Source organism: Lissotriton vulgaris, chromosome 5 (genome assembly GCF_964263255.1).
Source record: "Lissotriton vulgaris chromosome 5, aLisVul1.2, whole genome shotgun sequence".
Classification (NCBI taxonomy): domain Eukaryota; kingdom Metazoa; phylum Chordata; class Amphibia; order Caudata; family Salamandridae; genus Lissotriton; species Lissotriton vulgaris.
This window is the reverse complement of record NC_141693.1, coordinates 167,051,817-167,078,922: the sequence shown is the minus strand read 5'-3', so window position 1 is coordinate 167,078,922 and position 27,106 is coordinate 167,051,817. Positions and strand designations below refer to the sequence as shown.

The 27,106-nt window shown below is 43.3% G+C and overlaps 2 protein-coding genes across 3 annotated transcripts in view; one reads left to right on the top strand and one right to left on the bottom strand.

The window, feature by feature from the left end:
• ASTN2 (astrotactin 2) overlaps nt 1–27,106 on the bottom strand; it is a 2,581,355-nt gene that overhangs the window by 372,267 nt on the left and 2,181,982 nt on the right. The window lies entirely within an intron of this gene.
• Nucleotides 584–22,527, top strand: TRIM32 (tripartite motif containing 32). The gene is made up of 2 exons (XM_086921095.1): nt 584–693; nt 19,075–22,527. Exon 2 carries the CDS (start codon nt 19,096–19,098, stop codon nt 21,043–21,045), a length of 1,950 nt encoding a protein of 649 aa, XP_086777221.1. The 5' UTR covers nt 584–693; nt 19,075–19,095; the 3' UTR covers nt 21,046–22,527.

Below are 27,106 nucleotides of genomic sequence, written 5' to 3'. Positions count from 1 at the left end.
CAGAGTGAATAGACATTGGCCGGGCTGCACGAGAGGAACTGAACGCGGATGCTTTGGCGGCCATCTTGAAATGACGCCCCCTGGGTACTTCCAATTCATCACAAGCACAGAGATCGATTAATCAAAACGCTTGGTGAAAGATGAACGATGGTCGCCTTCAAAACACGCAAAAAATAGGCAACTTCCGAATAAAAATGTGTATATTTAAAGATTCAAAAAAATAAGAAGAAGAAGAAAAACGATCCATAATACAGCATCGTTTAACCGGCACTCCACCCTGTCGCTTGCACCTTGAAGATGAGCTCAATTAACTAAACGGCTCTAGTTCCAGAAAGCCGCTGGAGGGCACACAGCGCAACATTAAGCCTAGCCTTTCTCCACCAAATAAAATACTGTACATCCGTGGGAGCCCCTCGGAAGTCTTTCATAATGACTTCCATCTACAAGGGGCATCATTCGCTAGTTGTGCCACCGAAACACGCGAAGTAATGTTCATCATGCACCCGGCGTGCAGTTTAGCAGCTAAGTGCATTTGCTTAGAACTACATATCCCGTGCTCCGCGGCGCGGGAACTACGTCATCCTGCAGCTCCAGGCAGAGCAGCGGAGTCGCAAAACGGCAGAGTAGGGCCACTGGAACCGTGGGGCGGTGATTCGTCAGGGTGTCCCGGGCCTCCGGTCTATTCACCACGGGGTAGGTTGGGTCTCCGAGGCAAGGCACCAATGGTCTGTGTTTGTTGAAAGCGAGGCTATGATATGAGCGTGCGGACTAACAAGATCAGGGTCAATTTCTGCCTGCACTTCAAAAATGTAAACATATGTGTGTTTTTCATGCTGCAGAGGGGTTCTTCGCCTGGGGGGTACGGGTTAACACAACATTGCAACGTGGGATGTTATTTACGGACGTGTTTTTCCCCAATGTAAAAAGAACAATAATGTTTTCAGTTTTGTAGGGCTGTTAATGGCAAGTGTGTTGATACTATCCCGTGTACTGTTTCTCGACATAACCACCGGGGCCGTACCGCAGGGAAGCCCCCACCCAAAATGGGGTCCCAGTTAGCCTGCCAATGGATATCTATGAAATATGGGGTACTCGGGACCCCTCGCCACATTCTGCAGGTGTGCCCCATCATCTCTGTTATCCATCTCAACAGGATGACCGACATTGTTTGTTAGGCAAATGTTAGCGCTAAACTACGGAACTATTTTTCCTGCTTCTAATCTATAGGAGATTTAATGGTATTAGATGCATGGTTTATATTTCAAGTTGTTAGTAGGAGTTCTTTAGTGTGTCTTTATAACGATGGTGTATACCAAGAGCTTTGATATGGTGGTCAGCGGCATCTACGGGTACTTTAGCAACATTCAGTGGCTTGCTAAGAAAAAATCATTGATGTTGTGATCCGAAGTGGACAGGATGTAAGGATGTGGGGCATTATGGCGGACTGGAAATGCCTCTCGTAGAGTTATGGGCGGAGGTACATGAGTTAATCATTTGTTAATACTAAAAGAATAAGCCTGCTGTTTAATTACCGCTGATTTTAACTGCTGTGAATTACAGAATGTACTGTTACCAATTTAATGTTGCACAATTTACTGACGTTAGATGGTTGGAAGACTGAGTCTGGAATTCAAACTCATCTCATGTGGGTCAGGGAAAATCTCAGCAACAAGCATTGACCTCACTGCACTATATTCCTAGACATGATTTGGGGCTGCAGGTATATGAGATACAAAAAATTCTGGGATGGAGGTATATGGGATTTTCTTTTAACAACTTTTTCTGTGCAAGTATATGGGTTGTTATGATATAGACTGGTTGACGTGGTGTTCCTGGGTGGAGCTGAGCAAGCTGTGAGTAGGGCCACTGGAAATATGAGGCATGAGAGGATCAAATTTTGAGGGAATGCAGACTAAATTATTCAGCAAGGAAGGCAAAGCCACGCATGCCTCTACAACTCTGCACTTACCACAAATGCGCCTGAATAACGCATGCTTTTACCACACCATTGTGTGGAAAAGGCATGACTGGTAAAGAGAAATGTGTGGTAAAGTTCACACCTGAGCCCTAAAATTGAACGACCCCAAGCCCTAATAAAAAGTAGCCTGAACTCCCCTCGAGCCCTAAAAACTACCCCAGCCCTAAAATCTACCCTGACCATCCCCCTTAGCCCTAAAAACTACCCCCACCCTTAAAAACTACCCCCACCGTTAAAAACTACCCCCACCCGCAAAACCCAGCCAAGCCCCACTTACCTCACCACGTCCTCTCCTGTTCCTGGGCCAGCCCATTCCAGTTCCTGGGCCAGCCCATTCCAGCATCTACGCCGCGCATATGCTTTAACCACGCATGTGCCTGGTTAAGGCAAGCATGCTGGCGCTTGTGGGGAAATGGCACGTATGGCTTAGCCCACGCTGTGAAGGCAGTTTCCCCTACTGGGGTGCTTTTTCTGTTTGAATATGCAGTGTTTGGGATTGAGCATCTTGGGTGTTGATGTAGGAGTGGTATATGGATGTAGTGGTGTAATGATACCAACTTTGAAGGTTAGTGGTACATGATTTGAAGTTATGAGTACCAACCCTGTTGGATCTGTAAATATGTGGGTTGTGAAGTCGTGAGAGTCCTGGGCTGGTTGCATAGGAATATTTTAGATTATGAGGATGAAGGTGTGTATTGCTCGGATTTGAGCTGTAATATTTTGTTTAAATGTCATTTGAATTCTCTATTTTATGTAAGTGCCCCTTCCACGTTCAGTAATAGCAGATTGCTGTTATTGTCCTCGAAACGTAGCTACTTTTGTAGACTGAAACCTAAGTTTGACTCGGCATTTCCAGTCTAACATCCTGGACAAGATTTTGTTCTGTTGACTGTATATACGAGTTATACATTGGTCTGCTGGGATTATATTTGTGTTGTACAACCTGAAGACTTTCAACACAAAAGCCCATGCTATCATTACGGCTTATGATTTGGTGGGAGGTCTTGGGAAAAAGTTGGTGGACTAAATGGGTCATGATTTAAGGGATGCCCCTGGAGATATGAGAGGTGAGTAACACCAAGTTGAAGTATTATGGGGTGGTATGTAAAAAGGCTTGGACTGAGCACACATCGGGTGTTACGATTTTCAACACAAAGGTTGGAATATATGGCATGTTCTATGTAGAGTAGAAAGCATACAAGAAGCAACATTGGCAAAATGTGACTGACGGCTGAACAGATCCATGGATAACAAGCATTGGCATATCCAATAGGACTCGTCTTTTGGACCTTATGAGTGTTTAATCATGCAACACTTGATGTTGTTGCACCAAGGATATTCTGCTGGATAACTAAACACTTATAAGGTCCCAAAGGCGAGACCTATTGGCTATGCCTGTGCTTGTTTTTGTGGTTATGGACATCTGCCAATTAAATCTACGATTCCAAGTGCAATGTCAGTGTCTCTTAATTTAATATTATGTACTAGTCTACCAAATCACCTTTAGTGTATCTTTCGTGTAATTGGGGAAACAGGCTAGTTAGACACTGAATTCCCGTAAAATGTTGTTGAAAGAATAAAAAGAAATCCAGTTCTAAAGATTCAAGTTTTCTTCTGGTATTGTTTGACTGGTTGTCCCCAGCAGCTCAAACATTTTTTTTTTGTATGACCACATTTTCTAAAGTTTAATATATAATTCAATACAGCTTGACATCAAGGGGGCTTGAATTATCTGAAAATAAGTAAGAAATTCAAAATTGTTCCAACTTGGCCGCAAGGTATGTCTCTGCGGCCTGTGCATGGTCACGCACCTTCTTCACCTTTCATTAATGGACAGCATTGTGGTCTGTGGTCAAACTTCACTCTGTTCTGACCACAGAGATATCCACAGAGGACAGTGGTACCCACCATCGGTCAACAGGGCGGACCACGCTGGATCTTCAGGACCTCAGTAGCTGGTAACTATTCTGTAAGTTCATAGTGGGTGGCTATCCTGAACATGTGGAATGGACCCAGCCCCTCTGGATTTGAAGTTAGCCACGTCTCTTGTACACTTGCTACCAGAACTATTCTGGATACATTGGGATGCACATCTCTGAACTCTGGCCTTAATCTCTCTGGTATCTGTTGATGCTGGCAGTCTGGTTGTCACTTGGAGCTGAAGACAGGTGCAGACATGTGGACAGGCACTCTATGTTATGTTTTGGAATTCTTTCTCATAGAAGATTTAAATCCGATAAATCTAAGTGATGCACATAGGCACAAACAATGTGAAATGCAAGCTTATTTCTTAGACTCTACATTATGCGGTGAATGTCCGACCTAGGTCTGTTTTCATATGAATCTTGTAGATTATGTCACAGTTCCATGCACGAACTGCATTTTATCTATAGCAGGAAGGAATGTGTGCAGTATTTTCCTTGAAGATGGGAGCGCAGAACAATTATTACCTCCTTAGGTGTGTCAGTTTAGTCTTATAAAACGGCGGTGTGCTTTATTTAGTTATTTTTTAATAGCTGGTATGTGCTTCATGGAGTTTTAAATGTCTTCCACCGAGAATGCTGATTTTATTTGAAATGCGAAATTTTGATTTTATTTGAAATGAGAAATTTTGATTGCACTTCTAATTTTGGAAACGCTTTCGCGAAACTTAGAATACCAGGCAGACGGTAGGGCAAAAACCTGAAAAGTGTTGTATTACAGGTGGTTCTGGCCTTTGTCTGTTCGGAGCCAGGCTTGAGTTTTTTGGTTAACCTCTTGGTAAACCATTCTTAGGGGCACACAGGTAGGAGATGTGAGGTCAGGTCACCTTTGACATCATTGACGTCACAGAAATTTCCCTAATATTGGCAAAACCCCATAAATGTATTTAATGTATACAAAGAAACAATCTTAAAGTAATAAGTGATAAAACTATCCAATTAGAAAAGCTTGACTAAAATACACACATTTACCAACTTACATCCTTCTGAATCAGAACTTTGCATTGCAGCACCAGTGGAGTGTGCCCCCAAAACAGAACTTTACACCACTACAGAGACTGTTAAATACTGTCATTTGCATAAAATATGCATATTTGTCCCAAAACATTTATTTGCCATTCGCATCCAAAGCACTCGTTTTTCCCACAACACAAGCTTGTCATATGCACCGAATAGACACATTTGACCCAAAACATATGCCTGTCATTGTAGTACAATATTGTGTCCCAAATATCAGTTTGTCACCCGCAGCAGAATATGCGCTTTCCATGGGGCAATGTGGTATGGCTTAACATCCTTTGAAGGGGCATCAGACTCAGATGGCCGCTCCCATTCAGGAGAAAGTTCCAAACCACTAGCTTCTCCTAGATCTTCAAAACAGTCCTCCTGAAGCTCGCCTTCTTCCATCTCAGCCTCGGCTTCTCTATATCTTTGCTCCTCTATGAGGCGCTGAGCATCCCTTCTGGATCTCTCTTTCAACAGCTGCGCTGTTGGATCCGTGAACGACTCCGATGGAGGTGGTATCGACGTCGAGATCGAATCCGTAGGTCCAGGGCGCTGTTTTCGAGGTTGACTCTGAGCCAGCGACGTCGGTATCGGCGTCGACGACCTCGGTGGCGCCGAGCAATGCCAAGGCGGCGTCGGAGCCGGCATAAATGGCATAAAGGGAGCAGGAGCATAGGAGTGGGGAACTCCTAAATTATACGCCAGAGGACCCATAGGACCCGAAGGTGCACCAGAGGGGTACCATGCTCTGGAATAGACACCATACATAGCGTTTAAAAACGCAGTAGGGTCTTGACCTGGAGCTGGGAAAGGTGGGTAAGAACCCACAGACTGCCCCTTCAGAGGTTCCGGATTCGCCTCCTCTTCCACAGGTGGTCGTGTCATCGAACCCTCATTCAAAGGGACTTCTTCATCCTCTCGAGCCGAAGACGGCACCTGAGACGGATTCAAAGCCGGAGTCGGCGATTGAACCTGGGACTCCGAAGGCGAAGCCTCACCTTCTGGATCCAAGACCTCCGGTGATGGAGACACTACATCCTTCCCATGCTTCCTCTTAGGCGACTTCGGTCTCGAGTCTGAATCCTTACCGGAGTGATGCCGAGATTCATGCCTTCGCTTCTTATGCTTCTTTTTCGACTTCGAAGCATGACCGGATGACGACTTCGAAAGCGACGCCGAGCGTGATCTTTAACTCGACCTCGATCTCGACTTCGACCTCGCCCTTCTCGGACGGGATCTCAAAGTCTTCTTTTCCTTACTTCCTCTTAACTTCGCCATTAAAAGCGTAAGTCTCCCTCTCACGAAGTGCCTTCGGATTCATCTTCTTACACGAAGAACAGCTATCGACATCATGGTCCGAACTCGGGCACCAGATACAGTCCTCGTGCGGGTCCGTAATAGACCTCATTTTGCCACACTCTCTACATGGCTTGAATCAGGTCTTCTTAGTCGATATCTTCAGTGAGACAAAGAAGCAAGAAAACAGAGAAAACAGTAACAAAGTTACTAACAGCTACAGAGATTCCCTGAACCCGTTAGCGTCGACGACGCGGAAAAAAGGGAACTGATGTCATCATGCCGGCTTGGGCCTATTATGGTGTCGGTGATGTCAGCGGAGTCGCGCGCGATGCCGTGCCTCTGTGACGTCATCCACGTCGGCTCGAAGCTAATACAAAAATAACTTCCGAATGTTGCTGACGCAAGGGGATATTAACAAGGTGAGGAATCCACTGGCAGATGTATCTATCAGAACATGTGCTAATGTGGATTTCAGGCAGCACGGAGGTGGTTAGGGTGTGTGAACACAAACACGATTACGCAACTGTGCCAACCCTTCTGCCAAGACTGAAAGAAGCCATGAGTAACGAAGCACCACTTCTCTAAGGCACTTGGTTGAGAAGGGAAAACTACACAAGTTGGTGAAGGGAGGAGACTGGCAGCTGTAAGGAGTTGCATGCTCAGTCACTCAAAGAGCTGTCTGTTGTCAGGCCACCAGGCTACAACAAGGCGCTGCCGGCGCCCGACACCAAAGACAGACACAGCCCACTGAACTGGACAAAAACAACTCCATGCAGACCCGGGTGCCTGAACACCGCGCACGACTCCCACTGGGACCTGTGAAGAATGCGCGGGAGAGCGAGCAGCCCTTCTGTTTTCAATTATTGCACCGTGTCTGGGCACGATAATTCTAAACAAATTCCGCCCGTGCGGGTAACCGCAAGAATTAGGCCGTGGGTGTCAACATTGGGACAAAAAGGTGGGACAAAAAAAACGCCCTTGGCCATTTACGTGCTGCCTTTTTACAAAGACACATGCAAAGGCCAATAGAATGTCAGGACTTTGAGCCCGAGCTTGCTCTCTTGTGCGCAAAGTACTGGTCAGCTCCAAAAGGCCCTCTCCGACCAAATCCCCAATGTATATCTGTATTTATTTTTTTGTTTCTGATATCATAACATGAGGCTGGTGAGTCGGCTAAAGTTGTGTTGAGGACGGAAAATAATAATGTCCTCTGTTGTGGGACTGTTTCTGGTTTTTGTGTGGGACATTGCAGTATAGTATAGTGGGTCTAAAGTGTGCAGGATATGTGGACTACTGTAACCGGTTTAGTGGGTTGCTTCTGTGCTGCAAGGGTATTTACATTGCTTTCAGAATGGGGTTTACATTTTAGGGGCACGTTGGTGTTTGATGGGGTCAAGAGTTCCATGTTTTCTTTAGTGTAAGGGATGGATATATGTTGGGATGGGCGTAATGTTGATTGAAGATGTTGTATTGAGCTTTATGGAGTGTGATGTGAGTGCTGGAGGTTACATTGTTTGTTTTGATAAAGGGTCCATATAGGCCAAATACGCGACGCTATTAGGTAGTTTAAGGCTCACAGCTTTTAAGAAGGAAATTGGGAATTACTGTGTACTAAGCTAGGGGTACATGATCTGATGTAATGTCGAAGTGCAAATAAGGGTCAGTGGGTTGTAAGTATTAATGGTAGCTAGGGCCGGAAGTAAATTAGTTCTTATGCTTTAAATAGTGCTACACTTGCCACTAAGATATTGGATATTGTGAGACTGGAAGAATATATAGGTATTGGCTCAGCAATTATATATAAAATAGGTTATTGATATGAAGAAAAGACCTCGAAACTCTACTATTATTACCTTATAGCCCTGTGCCTAGGGCTATACAGGTTGTTAAAGGCCTTGAATCCGAGTTAACAATGGTGAGAGCCTTTGACAACAGATAAAGTCCGAGAAGAAGGGCTATAAGGCTATTAGAGCATTCCACCCACTTTGGGTAGAATGTTTGAAATTACAAAAGGGAGAAACCTAGAGAGAAACATTGGAATGTTGGAGAAGGCTTAATATACCAGTCATTAGAAGCCCGGAGCTGCTCCATTGTCTCAATATTTCAGTGTTCTAACATAAGTTATTACATTGAAGTTCTGATGTCACAACACCTGCTGACCGAGGCTGCAGCCGAGGTGAAAGGAAGGTCAGGTCATGGAGCATAGTTGAAGCAGCTGTTTAAAGCAGCGAAAACGCAACAGTTCTTTTCTTTCTTCTGCTCTATTTTCCTAGCTTATTGTGACAAGCAGAGAGCACATGTTTATTTTGTGCACTCCATAGTAGGAGAAAAGCTAGAATGTTTCTGCATATTGCAAGGTATTGCAGCTTTTATTTTTTATTTAGAATACTAACTTGTATTGAACTGTTTCTAATATCCATTTACAACAAATACTAACAACTGTCTGATGTGTTTAATTTTGCCCTAAAGGTTTTATTTGTATGCCACTTGTTTGCAAACATGCTCGTTCTTTCATATTCACGCCTCGAAAAATCACAAAGTATGTTACTAGACCTGCTAGTCTAGCAACTAGAGCATTCTACTCGACCTAACTGTAATGCACATGACCCGTAAACCGTTCTCAGTATGTCATCCTAGGCCAATATTTAATTTCACTGAGCCACTCTTTTCTTCATTATCACATATTAGAGCGTCTTTCAGCATTCCAGCCTTACAAAAAAAACGATTTGGTTTAATTTAATAGACAAATGTTTGCTCCATGCATATTAAGAACCTAGCCTACATATAGGGTAGACCGATCCATGACTTGCCGCTTAGTTTACCAATAGTCTTGTCATTAGGGCTGAGGCAGGAATATTTTTCAGTTCATCTTTAAAAACTTGCTTTTAATAAATATATTACTATAGCAGGAAGTGGTGGTGTACAGTCTTCTACAGGCATCACATTTTCATTGAGATAGCCAAAAACATTCCCGCTAACAAGCAGTTTTACTTCTAAAACTAAATAGTGATGAAACAATCCTGTGTAAATTGGGTTTCTGCATATTATTTAACATTTGCACATCACCAAATAAAGTGTTCTGGTTTGTTTTTGTCCCATTAAAATATTTGTGTTCATCACACAGAAGTACAAAACAAAGGCTTTCATAACTACTGAAATGTATTTTTGAAGTGTTTGTACTATTCACCTTTAAGCTATTTAAATGTGTGTTAGAATAAAACTTGACATCCTACAGCCTTTCATTTCACGCTTTTTGTTCACATTTGTCAGACAGTTTACAAAATTCTGGAACTTTTCAGAGGAAACGAAAGTAATTGTAGATGTAAATTGAATTTTGACTTCTGTCTCTGAACACAGAATACATGTGCAAGATAAAAACAAGATTTAAAGACATTTTTAATGCTCCTTCACTTTGTGAAGGAATAGAACACTTTGTTTGTCAGCTCGCCAGAAGGGGCTAGTATGCCCTAAAAGTAGCATGCCCTGATAAAACCTGACTCTCCACTGAAGTGGGCAAGTAGATTTGTCAAGGCCTGCATATGAAAGACTGACACCAAGGTTTTAAGTGGTTTGTGGGAAAGGTGATGGTGTGACCATGTACTATATATAGGATAAAGTAACTGCTGGCATACGTGATGTGGATATTGCTAGTCTCTGAGGAATTCCATAACCATAGGTCCCGCTCTTTTAAGTGGTTACTAGCAGCCCGTCCCGACGTTGTCCGGGTATGAATTGCTGCCGGCCAGTAGTATATTGTTTTGTAGGATTTCGTTTTGATAGCATTTCTTATCTGTGACAGGCCTGTGAAACGCTCCGATTCACAGTGCACTGCTGATGTACTTCAGTAGTGTGTGAACTCGAGTTTCCCTACTTTATTTTTCCTTGCAATATTATAAAGCGCAAACTCGACAACATGGCATGAGCACAATTTACATTACAGAATAACACATTCATTTGTGGTAGGCACAGGGAGACAAAGCGATTTGCCTGGAATCACAGGATGTTGAGCTGATTACGAGGTTCGAACGTAGCTCCCCAGCTCTAAAGTTCGCAATTCTAGAACTCATGGCGGGAGGTGTGTCTAAAAGTGTATGTCGGTGCTGGCCATCAATGAGAGAGACCTGTGCATTTTTCAAATCGGTGGTGAAAAAATATGAGTATGTTGCTGGAGATGTGGGCTGCTGTGCCACCAATGTACTTACCGGGGGAGGGTAAACACCCATTATTCCGCAACTTTCTTTCCGCATACCATCACTCCGCATACTTTTATTACGAAAGTACCATGACTCCGCAATGCCATTATAACGCATGGCATTACATTTTATATGCTTTTTACCACGCATACATTTACAACGAAATTCGTTGTAAATGCATGAATGGTAAAAGCATGTTTTTTTAATGTTTGGATAAGATAAGTATGGGTATAGGGGTATATATTTTGGGGTACTGAGGTATATGTTTTTTGGGGTACTGAGGTATATGTTTTGGGGGTTTGGGTATTTTAAGGGTTCAGATATAGTTTTGGGTTATGGGGTACAGGGGTAGTTTTGGGATTTAGGGATAGGTATGGGTTTTGGGGTACAGGGGTATTTTTAGGGTTCAGGACTAGGTTTGGGTTTTGGGGTACAGGGTTATTTTATGGGTCAGGGCTAGGTTTTTTTTTTTTGGTACGGGGTATTTTTAGGGTTCAGGGCTAGGTTTGGGTTTTGGGGTACAGGGGTATTTTAGGGTTCAGGGGTAGGTTTGGGTTTTGGGGTACAGGGGTATTTTTAGGGTTCAGGGCTAGGTTTGGGGGTACAGGGGTATTTTTAGGGTTCAGGGGTAGGTTTGGGTTTTGAGGTACAGGGGTATTTATAGGGTTCAGGGCTAGGTTTGGGTTACAGGAGTATTTTTAGGGTTTAGGGATAGGTTTGGGTTTAGGGGTACAGGGTATATTTATAGGGTTAAGATGGGTTAGTGTTTAAGGGTGTTGGGCTATTTTAAGGAGTAAGGGTGGGTTATGATTATGGGGTGCAGGGGTATTTAAAGGGAGCAGGGTGGACACCTGGAGCTGGAATGCACAGAACCTGGGAAGAAAAAAAATGAAATATTTGGCACAACGCTCGCTTTTGTTCCATAATCCGGCACACACCCACGCCCCCAGCACACACCCACAGCACACGATATGAGACCTGGCATGAAGGGCGGTACGTACCACACGCCCCCAGCGTTTGTCACGCCCACAGCACAACGCAGACACGCCCACAAGGGACTACTTTGCTGGCACGGTTCTTTTACCTTTTAAATGTATATGGTGGGCATCTGCATAGCCTATGTCCTTCTACTGCAACTGCCCTTTCCAACGCTGTATTGGGTGTTGTGATTGGTGCTGTGGTTCCTGAGATTACCCGCCTCAAAGGTTTGGGCTCTCTCTTTATTATATTATATTAGTATGGATGGAACTCCTCAGTGACTTGTAGTATTCTTATCATGTACGGAACAGGATACTTTTCCCTTTCGGTATAGTGCTGGTGTTACATGGAGCTATTAAGGTGCTGCTCACGTGTGAAGTAAAGGTTGGGTGTATCTTATAAAAGGTTTGGAGTATCTGATAAAAGGTTTGGAGTACATTTTCTATGTTTGATTGGGTCTCGGTATTAGGGATGAATGATCAAAGTTGAAGTGAAGTTAGACTTGGAAAGCTGGTTTGTGTTTTGTTGCGTTGAATAGCAGTTAGGACTGCAATAGAACTTCGTACGTTTGTCTTTTAGAAGGTTTGTACTGGGGGACTGTTAGTTCGGTGATTGGGTGCTCGAATATTAATGAAAGGAGTATCTAGAAAAATGAGGGACCTGGGAGTGTGGTATTCCTTCTAATGGGGTGTTGGGTATTGTTTAAGTAATTGCCTAAGATCTGGAAAAATGCCAAAATCCTACCTCCTTTAAAAAAACCTACGGCTGATCCCTCGGTGACCAGTAATTATAGGCCGATGTCTGTATTACCATATTTCTCTAAAGTTCTGCAAAGCTATGTTAATTCGGTGAACACTGACTATGTTGAGCCCAACCATCTCCTCCACCCAAGCCAACCGGGCTTTAGAGCCAATTTTAGCATGGAGACTGCCCTCCTGAAAGTCGTGGAAACTATAAAATTCACTCTGGATAAGGGGGGCAGCGCAGCTCTGGTGCTGCTGGATCTTTCCGTGGCCTTCGATACCATGCCCCACAGTGTACTTTTACGAAGGCTCCAAGAGAGCAGGATCAGAGGCACGGTGTTGGGATGGTTTGATTCCTTCCTGAATAACGACCAGCAAACCATTTAGTGCCCACCTTTCTCTGCACCATGTCCCCTATGGATGTGGGGGTCCCTCAGGGCTCAATTTTTAGCCCCACTCTGTTCAATGTTTATATGGCGCCTTTAGCGCATCTCGCAGAGATGGGGGGCTAAGATAGTGTCATATGCTGATGACACACAATTGCTGTTCACCTGCGGGAAGAGCTCAGAATTTAACGGTAAGGAGATAAACACATGCTTATCAGAGGTTTTCCACTGGCTCAGGAAAAAACAACTGAAGTGCAACTCTGAGAAGTCAGAGATGAGGTTCTTCGGCTCTTGGTACTGTGATCGATTTTGTCATTGGTGGCCGCAAGACATATCTTCTCCCACTGCAGCGGTTCAGACCGTAAAAAATGTGGGCATCAAATTTGATGACCCTCTTTCAATGAAGGCCCAAATTCAATCGTGTCCCGGGTCCTGTTTTGGGATGCTGAGGAACTTTCTGCCTCTTCACCCGGTCTCCCACCGGAAGACGATAGTCCAAGCCCTGATGGTGTTGAGATTGGACTATGCAAATGCTTTGTATCTTGGCCTTCCTGAATTTTTACTTGGCCGCCTCCAGGTGATCCAAAATGTGGCGGCCAGAGCCATTTTTTGGGCTGGGCCGAGAACCCATTCCACACCTCTCCTGGCTTCCCTGCACTGGCTACCTATTAGGAAACGGATCGCCTTTAAATCATTGGTGCTAGTTTTTCAGGCCTTTCATAAAATTGATGCCCCATATCTTGGGGACAGACTGCAACCCTATATTCTGTGTCGAGGTCATCCGCCCAGTCACTGATTATCACCCCATGAATCTAGCTCTCTCGGAGGAGTGGCAGATCTGTTGAAGTGATGGCTTCTCGCCTCTGGAATGGCCTTCCTCTCGCTTTCAGGCTCTACTCTCCTTCAGAAGGAAATTAAAAACCTGGTTATTCCAACAGCAGCCTTAAACTGAAGTTCTTTGGCTCAGTATTGCGGGTCTTTTGTCTTGAGCTCCGGGACACTCCCGGTAGCCGTGCACTCAATAAATACCTGTCAACATAACATAACGTAACATTGCAAATGCATTGGTGTTTGTAAGGCTAATGTCATGCTGGCGTTTTTTAATTTGTGTACTCCTTTTAAGGAATGTGTACAAATGTGTTCCATAATATGTTTTTTTCTTAGAAGTCAGAATGGATTGTTGGGGTGAGGTTGCTGTGTTTGGTAGCTGGTGGGGTATTTTAACTGAAATTACAATTGGAATATTGGAAGATGGCACTAGGGGGTTTATGTGCGTTGGTTCCACACAAGTATTGTGATTAGAACAAGGCGTCAGTGGAAGTTAGTTCCGCATATAAAAACCTGCTTCTAGTACTGAGATTAAATAAGGTTAAATGGGGAGGAAGAGCTTTTTCCTCTGCTGTTGCTAAACTGTGGAACTGCCTCCCGGAAGAGCTTTCGAGTCAGCGTCATATTCTCTCTTCCGTAAAGCCTTAAAGACCTGGCTTTTTTCACAGTCCTTGGTATAAGCATGTTTTTCTTATCTGCACCCTTATGCTCAGCTTATAGCGCCTTGATGCCCTTGGCTAAGTTTCGCGCTTTACAAGTCAAATATTCATTCATTCGTTTGGGTTCACAAGAGCTAGAAGTCAGCCTACATTAAATGCAAATTCCTTTTTGTAAATCTCTATAATATCTTATGATTGGCTGCATTATGTTGCTTCAATGTCAACCTGTAGGTAAGAAGCATTGTCATAAAATACTCCTGCCACTCCTTCTCTACAGTGAGTGAACCAGTAGGCGATTTTAACTAAGCACAGGTCTTTGATATTTGTATATTTATGTGGTTTTATATAACTATATTAAAGCGGTTTGTAAAGGAAGTAAAGGAAGTAGATTAAATTAAATTGCATTACCCAAAGGCGATGGGACATTTACCATAGACCAAGAACATAAATGAGGTATAAATTACAGCAGTCTTATATATTGAATGGGTGAAATCGCGGTAGAGAGGCCCGAGTCAGTGCAGAAACTAAGCCAAACGGGTGTAGAATAGAGAGGAGAGGTTAACATGTCTTTTAAAAAGTAGTGTTGTGAGTTGTGATTTTAAAAAACACCTGCGAATCAGTGGTGGGTAGCCTGCCTCTGCCAGACTCTGTTCACAAATTCTGAAAAGGATGGAGTCGTCGTTTTTTTTTCTTTTTTAAAGTCGAGGATTTAAGCACATTTGCGGAATCGTGAGAAAAGTGGACAATGTCTCTGGAGACATTTAGCCAATACTCTGGTTCACTGAAATTATGGGTCAGAGAAGGGCCACATTATGTGGCAGGGTTGAGTATATTACGCAGCAAGAAAAAGCTAATTATGTGGCGTAATGCGGCACATTTTATGATAAGAATACTTCATCACATTGGCATTTATTCGCTTAACACTCCCTGGGCATTGGTTGAACCTCATCAGTACCAGTTTAACACCCAAATATAGCAAAAAGCAACAGAAAGGTGACAGTCCAGCTTTGCAAGGGGCATACAACTGCACAGCAACACGCGTTGCTGTGCTTTTAATAACATTTGGACCGTTTGAGCTAGAAATTGTTGCAGATTATGCGGCTTTTATATTATGTGGCAAATGCGGCAATTCTTTAATTAGACGAAAAATGCAGTGGGTGAACAATCTCATAATTCATGTGGCCCTGTTAATACTGCAGCACAGAAACAGGCCGCCTATCATTTTATTTCTACTTTGTTAATCAAAGTGGGGAATACTTATTGAAGTTCTATTAAGATGTATGTGTATATGATTGAGTCCAAAACAAGGAGAGATGTATTTCGTATTCAACATGGCTTCATAGGGCAATAAATCTTAGAAAGTAACTTTGACAGTTGTCAAAAAATGTAATTTAATATGGGGTTTACCAGCATCTATAAGCCTTTTAACATGAATTGCACAACAGTTTTTCAAGAAAGCGATGCAGTTTCTTATAATAATTTAGGGATTCGTTTTGACTCATTGGGGCGACACACCATGCCTGTCTGGGTCAACAGGCTTTTCGCGTACCCGACGCCCCATCTTATTTAGGGCTATCTGCCACTGTGGCACTTACTTTCTGACAAAAGGGTTCCTGCGAGAGCCCTTTCCTGAATGCTGGGCGCTGCCATGTCAAAGCAGCCAGTTTCTTTTTTTGGGAGGATGAGGGTTCTGAAATAAAAAATTTAAAAAAAGCCCTGATATATAGGCAGCTTGTTTCCTGCACATGGTGGGCACTAGACAGCATACATTTTAATTAGTATCAACCGTGAGGAATTTGTACCACACCGAGCTTTGTTATAAGGGAGCACTTTGAAAATTTAGTTTGTGCTCTGGAAAACATTCGGGTACTTAAGTATGGTCACCAGAGATGGGAATTATTGCTGCTGGCCTGCTGGAGAGCCGTCCGCTCTCAGGGCTTATGCAGGAATTAAGTAGCGAAGTGGTTTCGGAATGTAAGTCCCAGGTGTCAGGAACAGCTGGCGGCAAATAGCAACTCCAGTATCCTGGGCATCCTCTGCTGTACTGACAGCTGGGCTTTCTGCAGGTTCTTTGTAAGAATTGGATTTTGGTGACGGAAAGGGGTGATTTACACCCACTAGACAGTACAGATGGTATAATCATTCCACTTATTTCAGCTGTAGAACTCTGCAGTTCAGGTCTGAGCTGCAGAACCACATGATATTAAGTGGCACACAGATCAGCCCTTCGTACTGGCAGCAGAATCCAGCCCAGCTTCATAGAAGAGCCTCTCTAGAGATGGGCCAGCCAACAACTCCACTGGGAAGGGAGCACTAAGAGTCGGGCTAGGTAGAGTGAGTCAACATAGGAGCTGTGTCATTGAAGAAATGCGCATGAAAATCCCACCCTATATCTCAGGGAAAATAGGAGAAGGCTCTATCAAACTTAAAAAAAAATGAACACATTATTTGGCCTTTGTATTAATACCTGGCTATGTGTCTGCATGCAGAGCTATTATATTACATTCTACACATACAATGATAAAGACTGAGGTATCCTCTTCCACCAGGATGCCAGGCGACCATAAATAAGAGTGAGCCAATAGACTGTTTCAGATTATAATGTACATAATCAATGTGTGCATTTAGGTGTTTGTGTGCATCTGTATATGTTTGTGTGTGACTTTAGTGTGTGTGTGTGTGTAATATCTATCTATCCGTGGTGGTTTCTCCATAAGGACCCTGGGGCTGCACCCCCTGAAATTCCTACACATTCCTGTACAGATATTAAATAGATCGATTTTATTTAGAGATATGATCATATCTTTAAACAAATCAATGTCTTTACGTCTGGGCTGTTTTTCCCAGGCCGCCTGCATCACCGAACTCTGAAGCAGGAGACAGAAGCCAGGCAGTAACATTTTAATTTCTGAAATGTGACACACAATGCAGGGCTTACAGTTCGAATAATGAATCTTTGCCACTGTAGTCTATGGTAGTAACCACTATAGGTCAGTGACACTTTCAGTGTTATGGTTTTGGGTGCCGGAGTCTCCTGCCTGCGTGAGAGCAGCCATCTGTCATTCAGACATAGCTCCCACCCTTTCTCACATAGTGGATGCAAGCACATGCGTTTTGGTGCCATGTGTGTGGTAATGGTAAGTGTTAGAATACTAATCTTCTGTTGTGCATATTGTTTTGAGACCCATCGCCACGTTAACCTCCCCCACTGTGACACCTCAGCCCTGACTGTACGTTGCTGGCCTCGTTAGAAGTGGAGCTGCTGTATTTGTTCCCCCGCAAAATGGATCCAAACGACCAGCAGCCAGAGTTCTTGTTCCCTAGCGAAGTTGATCCAAATATCCTTGAGTCAAGCAAGAGTTATGTGCTTACAGTTAAGTTACCTACTGTTTGACATTAAAACTGTCCCTATCTTCATACTCTTAACATTAATGCCAATAAACATGGATTGATTTATAAACAATGAGTGTTAAAAACGTTAAGGCCATGCATGTCAGCAAATTATTTCTAGTTTATTTAGAGTTTTGCCTAATCTTACCTTCCTCAAGAGTTGGCTTTTGAATTATGTTGTGTTTCTGTATTTATATTTCCGTGCATACTTTGAGCTGTGCATGTGTTTATGAGGGGCTTTGATTGAGAGCTCTGACACTGACACTGTAGCCAAAAATAAGTGCTTGTCAGTGTGTTGGCCTGTGCAGAGTGCACAGAACAACGGTCATGTATTCCAATTGCAATTCCGTGGAAAAGTGTGTGAAGGCGGTGCACAAATAGCAAAATATTTGGAAGGCAAAGGGAAATGCATGCTTAGATATAAGTGCAGTGTATGTTTGAAAGTGGTGAACTGAGGGAGGTGTGTGGAAGAGTGAAAACAGGGTGTTGAAGAGAAAAGAGAGGGTGTTGAAGAGAAAAGAGAGGTGGTTGAAGATGTAGATAGATGAGGTGTGCAGAAAAAAGGGCATACATATCTACCAAAAGCGCACATAACTGAGGGCCAAAACTCCTTCCACAGGCCTCAGTACTAATGACATTTCAGAATCTAAACATTTTCAAGGTTAATTATTTATAACAATTCCTTGTTGTTACTCATTTTTCTGAAACAGGTAACAACCATTGACAAAGCCAATCATACTGACCGGTTTTAGGTGTTGGTCAGTTTTTGAATTGTATATCTGGATGCAGTTACTTCTCCGAGAGATACCAAAATACCAGTCAGGTAGCTCACTATGGGAATTACAGACATATTACTGTAGTAAGATATAGGGCAGTTATTAATGTGTTTAATATTGCAAACTATGTGATCCCCACTGCTTTATAAGCCTTGCTTTATCACTTAATTAATTTGCTTTAAAATGCATCTTATGGCAATAATTTTTTCTCTAGAGGAGGACCCAGCCTAGACCCCATGTTTTTCCATAAAGCTTGCTCGCGTCGCTCACTACATAAATCATAATCAACGTTTATGCCTCACCTGTTTCGAATGTTGCTAGCTGCCATTAATATATATCTATCAGATATTGGTGATTTAAGCGAAGTAACATTGAACTATACGAGTATAGTAATTCACTTCAACCAGGAATTAATCACTTGAGTGTGCCCACAAATTTGACAGTCAAAGAAAATTTTACAATGTGAAATAAGGTAATTTCCCTAGGATCACACTATTCGGTCTAGTGGGGAAGCCCCAAAGTCAACCCATGTTTAAAAGTTACAGCATACAATTCAGTCACTGCTCAATGCCTCCTCATGTCTACCTATGAACTCCAATTAACAATGATTAGTTTTTAATCGTCTTTCAGGAGCTAAATGATTCCACTATGTTCAATAGAGCTGGCTTGCAAAAGGCAAATCACATGTGAAACGAATGTGATTGTGGTAATATTTTTTGTAGAAATGCATGTATGTCTAAAAAAAAGTCCCAAAAAATCATCTGTTTTGGAACATTCAAGGCAAAATTTATGGACTACTTTTTTGTTTCAAAAATCCGTATGACATGCTTTTTCTAATTTATTATTTTTTTTTCTAGGGGAAGCTACCCAGGGACAACATGGCAACCGCCCCGGGTCTGAATCCTGATGCCCTGCGTGAGGTTCTAGAGTGTCCTATTTGCATGGAGACCTTCACTGAGGAGAACATGAGGCCCAAGCTCTTGCACTGTGCACATACTATGTGCAGACTGTGCTTGGAGAAGCTCTTGGCCAACAGCATCAACGGGATCCGCTGCCCCTTTTGCAGTAGAGTGACCAAAGTAACTCATCTGAGTCAACTCGCTGATAACCTGACTGTCCTGAAGATTATTGACACTGCTGGCGTGAGTGATGCGGTTAGTGCCCTGATGTGCAAGGCGTGTGGAAGGCGACTTCCCCGGCACTTCTGCAAGACTTGTGACCTAGTGATTTGTGACTCCTGCAAGGAAGAGGAACACCTGCAGCAAGGGCACAGTTCACTTCCCCTTCAGGAGGCTGCTGAGGAGCGCAGGAGAGGGCTAGAGTCCAGGTTATCCAGTCTTCGTCAGTGGATGGCTGATGTGCAGAGGAGGAAGGCCTCACTGGAGGGGCTAGGGAGAGATCTGAAATGCAAATACAAAGCAGTCATGCACGAGTATGACAAAGAGGAGAGCCGCATCCAAGAAGAACTGGCCAAGTCCCGTTCATTTTTCGCCAGTGCCCTGTTGGAGGCTGAGAAGACTAATAACCAGGTTTTGGAAGAGCAAAGCTACTTGCTGAACATAGCAGAGGTGCAGATTGTGTCCAAGTGTGACTATTTCCTAGCCAAGATAAGGCAGGCAGACACAGCCCTCTTAGAAGAAACTGTGGAAGAGGAGGAGCTGGAGCTGATGTCTGGTCTGCAAACAGAGCTGACCCTGCAAGAGGTGGAACTCCTTAAAGTGGGGCATGTGGGTCCATTACAGGTGGGGCAGGTAGTAAAAAAACCCTACACTGTCAACTTGGAGGAAACTATCTTGGACAGTGCTGCAACCTCCTCTGTGACCTTCAAGGATGTGGATATGCATGAGGAGCCTGCCTCTAAATTCCACTCCTGCCAGACCGCAGTTACCAGACCGCAGTTACCAGAAATTGCAGGAGGCCTCCATCAGTGCAATTTTCTGAAGAAGATGGGGTGCAAGGGTAGTGGGCCTGGTACATTCAATCTACCAGTTAGTCTACATGTCACTGCCCAGGGGGAAGTGCTAGTTGCAGATCGTGGTAATTTTCGAATCCAAGTCTTCAACCGAAAAGGATTTATGCGAGAGATTAAACGTAACCCAACTGGTATTGACAACTTCGTACTGAGCTTTCTTGGAGCCGATCTCCCCAACCTTATTCCACTCTCTGTCGCTATGAGCAGTCATGGATTAATTGGTGTGACAGACCACTATGATAACTCTGTGAAGGTATATACCATAGATGGTCATTGTGTGGCATGCCACAGAAGTCAGCTTAGCAAGCCCTGGGGAATTGCTGCCATGCCTTCTGGACAGTTTGTGGTGACAGATGTAGAAGGGGGGAAAATATGGTTGCTGACAGTGGACCGCAGTGTTGGTGTGGTCAAGTACAGTCGTTTGTGCAGTGCTGTGAGACCAAAGTTTGTCACCTGTGATGCAGAGGGCACTGTCTACTTCACGCAGGGGCTAGGCTTGAACTTGGAGAATCGCCAACAAGAGCATCATCTGGAGGGTGGCTTTTCTATTGGCTCAGTGGGCCCGGATGGACAGCTAGGCCGCCAAATCAGCCACTTCTTCTCTGAAAATGAGGATTTCCGATGTATTACTGGGATGTGTGTAGACACAAGAGGGGACTTGATTGTTGCCGACAGCGGACGCAAAGAGATCATTCTTTTCCCCAAAGGGGGTGGCTATAACATTTTAATTCGAGAGGGTCTTGCCTGCCCTGTGGGTGTGTGTGTGACACCAAAGGGACAGCTGCTGGTCTTGGATTGTTGGGATCATTGTATTAAGATCTATAGCTTTCATGCGAGGAGGTATTCCACTCCATAGGCTAGGGACTGCTGTGTTGAGTGAAACTGGAATACCGTCATCTGACTTTTCTCCTTACCACTGTCTGTGAGCCAGTCTTTTATTTCCCTGATTGTAAAAAGCAACGAAGCACATACCTCTTGCAAATAAACGTTGGGTTTAAGGATTTATCAATTGTGGAAAAATGTCAATCTGTCTTTTGCTGAATATAATGTTTGCTACTTGCTTTGTGCCATTGCATAAAATGACTACTCGCCAGCTTGGAAAGTTTCAAGGATTCACATTTGTGTTCTCATGCTGTCGGCGGAGGCTTTCTCAGCACTTAAAAAAAACCTTTTTTTAATTTTGGGGCTAGCACTGATTTTAAATCTCAAGCTTCCTGAGCTTATGTATACTATATGCGTTTCATTTACGGTTCCTTTCTATACATGTTGGATGTAGCAGAAGGCAAACCCGTTCATTTACAGTGTCGTTGTTCTCCGAGTTTTGTGATTTTTACTTTCCTGTGTCTCTTTTCATTTTTGATTTTATGTATTGCCCCCGACGGCCTTTCATTCCTTTTACCCACATGGCACTTAATTTTGCACTTCTTAAAAGATGGAAAAGGTCGTGCCGATTTATCAGCCCACAAAGTACAAAAAATAGTGTGAGCATGGTTGGACTATACTGGAGATGAGATTATTAATATGCCCCATAATTAGAGGATGATACAGTGGTCTGTAATAGGCTCAAACATATTGATCATCTTTTAGCAACTTTAGTTTTGAAACTGAATTTCCAGCTTGAAGAGCACAACCAGTCGTGCTGCTGTCAACTTTCTTTTGGTATGTTATTACTGCAACATACTATTTTGACGCCCCTTTGAGTCTTCTTTCTTGTAAAGCACTAAACTTCTGAGGTCACTAATCTGTAAAGCAAAAAGAAAAAATCCAAAAGTTTGTTTTAATTTTCTGAATGCCCAAGTGCTGTGATCTCGGAAAAGAGTAAAATGCCTGCATTGTTTTTTCAATGTCCAAAGGGAAACACTTTTTGTGTGCATGGCAGTCATCAACCTTGGCCTGTAAAACTTTGAAGGACTCGATATTAAATGCATTATGATCAGGGGGCCTAGTACAGTGAAGGTTTTCGAGAGAACACTTTCCTGTTTGAGTTATAGATATGTTTGATGTGAAGGTGAGACATTGGTGAGTCGAGCCCTATTTTGTTTGAAAACGAGTTAGAGCTTGGAGGCATGTTCTGACTTATGTGCAAGACAACCCATGTTTAATGAAGCCTAAAGTAGCAAGCTGTCAGGAGTGCCTTCTACCTTGCTGTTGACTTTAAACAAGATAATATTTTTTCAGCCCTCCTGTGCGTTTCTTGAATCGGTAGAAGTCTAGTTTTAGCACAGGCTCAGCCCTTCAATAAAAGTGATAGAAGTATTTTAAAAAGGAAGGATAATCTTATGTTTTCTTATTTGTAGTGTAATGTGCATTCATTCCTGTAATAAACGATGCAGCCAAACCCAACTTGTTCTCTAATATAAAGAAACAGTAACTTTTTTTAATAGAAGCGAGGCAGGATAATTTTAAAGTAGCAACTTTAAAAGATGTATGAATGAATTGGAAGCTGCATCCTTTCCCTATACATGGATATCGCTAGTACAAGGAAAGTGAATTATTACTTCTCTAAAGCTTCACGGATGCCCTGGCACAATACAGTGAAATGCTGAAGATCTGGGAAAAGAGTCTGTTGATTATCAGTACCTACAAATAGGTCAGAATTCTAAACCCTTATTAAATCATGGACCATCTTGACACCTTTTAATTACAAATAGGGTTAATCCTAAAGAAAGTTTATATGCTCAGAAGCGATAAAACTGTATCTCTATTCTTCATCTAAGGTCTATCTAAACACCAAGTGCAATGATATGATCATTGAACTGGTGATGACCAAATTGCAATGTTAAAGGCTAACCTCTCACAAAGACTTGGGAAACTGCCCCCCACAACTCTTCCTAAAAGAATTTGAAATCATACCTCTTGCTGCTTTCGCACAATATTCAGGGGCACCAAAGAACAGGGTAGAATTATTAGAACAAGCAATTAAAAATTGATATTTTTATTTCTAATATTAATCTTTATTTCTTGTAACATACTGTTCACTCGTCATTCAAAGATAAAATAAGCCGTATCCACAAAAGAGAGCAGACACGTCTTTCATATCTGGAGGATCAATTGGCTACATACGTCTCCTTTCATGTAGCGAATCCCCTCACTTTCTACCAAAACAGCTAAAAGAGAATTCCACGAAATGCTGAATGTGTACCTCACAGAGAATTTAGTGCAGACCTGCCTATCACTTGTCTGTTTGAGAAATTGATGCCAAGATGAGAAATTAGGGAAAAAAGTTTCAGATCTGTAAACTGCGTTGAACGTTTTGTTTTAAACGTTTTATATCGCAGCAATATAGTCCAACATCGTTTGCATGCCTTTCCAACAACGTTTGAAAGTAGATGCATTCCTTCAACACTGACAGTCTACCACTGAAGATCCTGGGGTAATGCAGTGAGGGTACACTAGTTAAAATTACCAGACCGTTTGAAGCAATAATATTGTCCTCATCGTTCTGCACTTGCCATTTGGATGACCTTTCTATAGAGGGAAAAGTTAGATATTTCAGAATGGTATTTGGTATTCTTTGCACAAATTCATATTTTGTAGTTAAACAGCTAGCATATAATAATCGTATATACCCTATACCAGAGGTCTTCAAACTTTTTGATGCCGAGACCCCCTTGTAAAACCTTTTTAGGGGTCAGGACCCCCTTCCGACAAAAGTTTCTAGAAACTGGTACTCCTCATCATCATCTTTTGACAACCATAAATGTGCCTGTTAGACCTCATCACATCCATCCATCATTCATCCACCCACACTTTCACACATCCATCCATCCTTTCATCCTTCCATCCATCCAACCATCCATCCTTCATCCATCCACACTTTCATCTTTCCATCCATACATCCATCGTTTACCCCTCCACCCTTCCATCCATCCACCCATCATTCATTCACCAACCTTTTCACACATCCATCCATCCATCATTCATCCATGCAACCTTTTATCCATCCATCATTCATCCATGCAACCTTTTATCCATCCATCATTCATCCATGCAACCTTTTATCCATCCATCATCCATCCACCCTTTCATCCTCCCATCCATACATCCATCCTTCATCCATCCATCCATCCACCCTTTCATCCATACATCCATCCACCCACCCTTTCATCCATCCATCCACCCATCATTCATCCCCCCACCTTTTCACACATCCACCCATGCATCATTCATCCATCCATGCAACCTTTTATCCATCCATACATCCATCCTTCATCCGTCCGCCCTTTCATCCTTCCACCCTTCCATCCATCCATCCTTCATCCGTCCACCCTTTCATCCTTACATCCATACATCTATCCTTCATCTATCTATCCTTCACCCATCCACCCTTCACCCATCCACCCTTTCATCCTTACTTCCATAAATCCATCCTTCATTCACCCACCCATCCACCCTTCCATCCATCCACCCATCATTCATCCACCCACCTTTTCACATATCCATCCATGCATCATTCATCCATGCAACCTTTTATCCATCCATACACCCATACATCCATCCACTCTTTCATCCATCCATCCACCCATCATTCATCCCACCACCTTTTCACACATCCATCCAGGCATCATTCATCAATCCATGCAACCTTTTATCAATCCATACATCCATCTACCCTTTCATCCATCCATCCATCCATCCTTTATCCGTCCATCCTTGCATCCATCCATCCACCCATCATTCATCCCCCCACCTTTTCACACATCCATCATTCGTCCATGCAACCTTTTATCCATCCATATATCCATCCACCCTTCCACCCTTCCATCCATCCATCCTTCATCAGTCCACCCTTTCATCATTCCATCCATCCACCCTTTCATCCATCCACCCACCCTTTCATCCATCCATCCACCCATCATTCATCCCCCCACCTTTTCACACATCCACCCATGCATCATTCATCCATCCATGCAACCTTTTATCCATCCATACATCCATCCTTCATCCGTCCACCCTTTCATCCTTCCACCCTTCCATCCATACATCCATCCTTCATCCATCCACCCTTTCATCCATCCATTCACCCATCATTCATCCACCCATCTTTTCACACATCCATCCATCATTCATCCATGCAACCTTTTATCCATCCATACAACCTTTTATCCATCCATACATCCTTCATCCATCTACCCTTTCATCCTTCTACCCACCCACCCTTTCATCCATCCATCCACCCTTCCATCATCCACCCTTTCATCCATCCATCCTTTCATCCTTCCATCCACCCTTTCATCCATCCATTCATCATTCATCCACCCACCTTTTCACACATCCATCCATCCTTCATACTTGCATCCATCCATCATTCATCCACCCACCTTTTCTGTGCCTCTCCCATGGGGGGGTCGGGGAGGGTCAGTATCTCTCTGCTCTTCTTCCTTCTTTCCCGATCATGGGAGGGCATCTCTGTGCCTCCCTGCTGGGGGGGGGGGACGTGTCATGGGACTCACAGCTCCAGGCGCGCAATATGCAGGGGCTACACTACAGCCTGCTCCCGCAGCCCCCCTCCGCCCCCCACCTCTCCTCCTCCCCCAGCTGGAAACGGCTTCAGGAACACACACACACACACACACAGCCACACCCGAGTACTTGACAGGTCTTTAGAAGACCTTTTACTTGTTAATGAGGCTTTGATGTTTTTGACACCTCGGTGTGAATTAGGCCTCCGCCATGAACACCCTCGAACTGCGTGCTCTGGCAGAATCTGCGACCCCCTTCCAAGGACTCCACGACCCCCCAGGGGGTCGCGCCCCACAGATTGAAGACCTCTGCCCTATACCAAGGATTCTGTTGGGCCTTTCCTTGACAACCACCCAGCCAGATTCAATTGAGTATGCAGATAGCTTACCACCTGTTCCTAACATAGCTAATAAACCATTCTTTCAAAGAAAGACCTTCCCTCAAACCGGCGATTGACACCCAGTTGCTTAAAAAAGGCTCTCTACATCTGCCCTCCTCCCAACAGCTACAAGCATTTTACTAGCCTCCCTACAGTATAAAATACACATGGGCAAACCTATTACTGCTCGGTATTAAAGGCTGCAGCCTTTTGCATTTGTCAATGATAGTTTAGTTATTTTTTTCGAAAAACCTTGTTGGGGAGGCTGCCGGTACCTTGTCAGTCTAAAAAAAATTTCTATAAGCGAAAATACTTGTTAGAATCAAAACATACACACAACAGTCCATGATGCTAAAGGGACCTACTTTTTATGCGGATGTGCTCTTTGTGAAAGAGAAGAATGCTGCCTCTCACAATGAAGTTACCCAATGGTTGAAGTGGGCTGACTCCTTGCCCTATGCCGTAGTGGCCAAAACAAAAATATGAATGAAACAGACCAAGTGGATGAAAATGGCTGGCTAAACTCCCTATAATTAAGACTATTATATATTCAAATATACTAAAACCAAAAGACCATTACAAACTCCATACCTCAAAATCAATGCCTACACTGATGACATTTCAGTCTACATATGCTTTTTGACAAACAAAATCACTGGTAGATAAATTTGAATCCTGGATGTCAAGGTTTTTCCCGAAACTCTGCAGCGTCAACATGGGGCTCATTTTCCTCATTGGTAAATGGACTACAAAGTACTCTTTAACTCTGTCCCCTCTACTCATGCTAGATAAGTCAGCTGGGCCAGAAGTTCAGTAAAAGGCCAAGAGTCTTTCACTTCAAATTTGGACCTAAATGCCCTGATTGCTTCTGTGGTCAGTACATCCTATCTTTACATCTCCCTAATCCGATCATTCAAAGGCAAACCAGCAGACCTGTAAATTGTGCGTGATTGTTTTGTGCCTTATTAATGCTTTTTTTCACATCCCATTGCTCTGCTTATTCTTCTTTTTGGCTTTTGTTGGTTGAAAGATCTTTGGATCAGCTCTCCTATTCAGCCCATAGTGGGGTCCTGAC

Excerpts from the sequence above, each read along its gene's own strand:
- TRIM32 (XM_086921095.1), top strand. The coding sequence starts at position 19,096 with ATGGCAACCGCCCCGGGTCTGAATCCTGATGCCCTGCGTGAGGTTCTA.